We start from the raw sequence: 1,271 nt of genomic DNA, 5'->3' as shown, positions 1-1,271 counted from the left end.
CCTGCTGAGCAGTTCAGGGAGCCCTAGAACGTGCCAGGGTGATTATCTGCACCACGAGGGCACTGAGGCATTGACTGGCAACCAGCATTAACTGCTTGGCATTAAACCTCCACACGCTGTTGTTGCCAAATCTGCTGCTTTCTGTATAGCATTTAGTTCCACCAATCAAACATTTGTCTTGCTCTCTTGCCTCTGATTTCTTTTTTTTTCCAGAGAACAAGAGCTTTCTAACCTGCTTCATGAGAAAAGATACCTCAAAGCTTTAGGGCTGGCAATCTCTCTGGATCGTCCACACACAGTGTTGATGGTGATCAAAGGTGAGTCCACCTGAAGGTGTTTTTCTGCCTTTTGCTTTCCAGAACATCCCTTCCAGGTAGACATGGACTATAATGTCTAATTGTCCAAAAGCCTCAGTATTCCCTTGGTCCTGTCACTCATGTTTTCCCAAGTGAAATCACCCTGATAACGAAGGGTTTCCCTGCTCTCAGTCAGTGGGTGCAGGGGCTGCACTCCTGCATGGACTCTTCATTTCTCTTTTCCACAGCCATCCTCAAGGAAACTGATGGGAGAAAGCACTTGGAAGAGAACATTGTTCGGCTCCGGAAGGATCAGAAAGGTTTGTTGCAAAGTGCTAAAACCTTTCAGATGAGGGGTTGTTTCCTTAAGTGAAATAAATGGAGAGGAGTCTCCCTAGACTCAGTGTTCACCACTGAGTTCCAGCACCCTCAAGCTGGACTGCTGCCCAGGGTCTGTGTTATGGTGCTGCTCATGGTGCCAGCAGCTGCTCTGAGCTCGTGTGAGTGGCTCTGCCACCCCCGTGTGCAGGATGTCCCTGTGACAGCTCCAGAAACACTCCAGTGCAGGCTGGTTCTGCCCCTCTGGCTCCTCAGTCCCAGTGTGCAGAACTGAGCTGCTCAGTGTCCCGCGTGCGTGGGGACAGCCGGGCTGCACAACCCTCCCTCCTCCCCAGAGGCCGTGTTAGCATTCCTGGTGACATGGAATACCAACTCCCGGAACTGCCACGAGGCCCAGGCTGTGATGGAAACCCTGCTGAAGCACGAGGCACCAGACAGCCTCCTGCAGTACGTGGGCATCAAACCCGCCGTGGAGTCCCTGCTGCCCTACACCGGTGGGTCCCGCGGGCGGGAGCCCAGGGCTCCTCCCGAGTTACTGCATTTCCTTTTGCCTGGATCTGGAGAGGAGGGAGGTGTTTGCCCCGTTCTGGTGAGCTCTCCTGCCACAGCAGCCCTTCCTTTCTGTGTCTGCAGAGC

General features: G+C 53.5%; 1 protein-coding gene across 1 annotated transcript in view; it reads left to right on the top strand.

Annotated features, from left to right (window-relative positions):
• The window catches only part of TBL3 (transducin (beta)-like 3), a 13,731-nt gene that overhangs the window by 10,509 nt on the left and 1,951 nt on the right, over nucleotides 1–1,271 (top strand). Inside the window, exons 18-20 of the mRNA XM_009994776.1 lie at nucleotides 214–317; nucleotides 545–616; nucleotides 971–1,129. Coding sequence (XP_009993078.1) covers nucleotides 214–317; nucleotides 545–616; nucleotides 971–1,129 — 335 coding nt within the window. The remainder of the gene's footprint in view (nucleotides 1–213; nucleotides 318–544; nucleotides 617–970; nucleotides 1,130–1,271) is intronic.

This window comes from Chaetura pelagica, unplaced genomic scaffold (genome assembly GCF_000747805.2).
Source record: "Chaetura pelagica isolate M959 unplaced genomic scaffold, ChaPel_1.0 scaffold1820, whole genome shotgun sequence".
Taxonomy (NCBI): domain Eukaryota; kingdom Metazoa; phylum Chordata; class Aves; order Apodiformes; family Apodidae; genus Chaetura; species Chaetura pelagica.
Note: the sequence above shows the minus strand (reverse complement) of the source record. Positions and strands in the feature narration are given on the sequence as shown.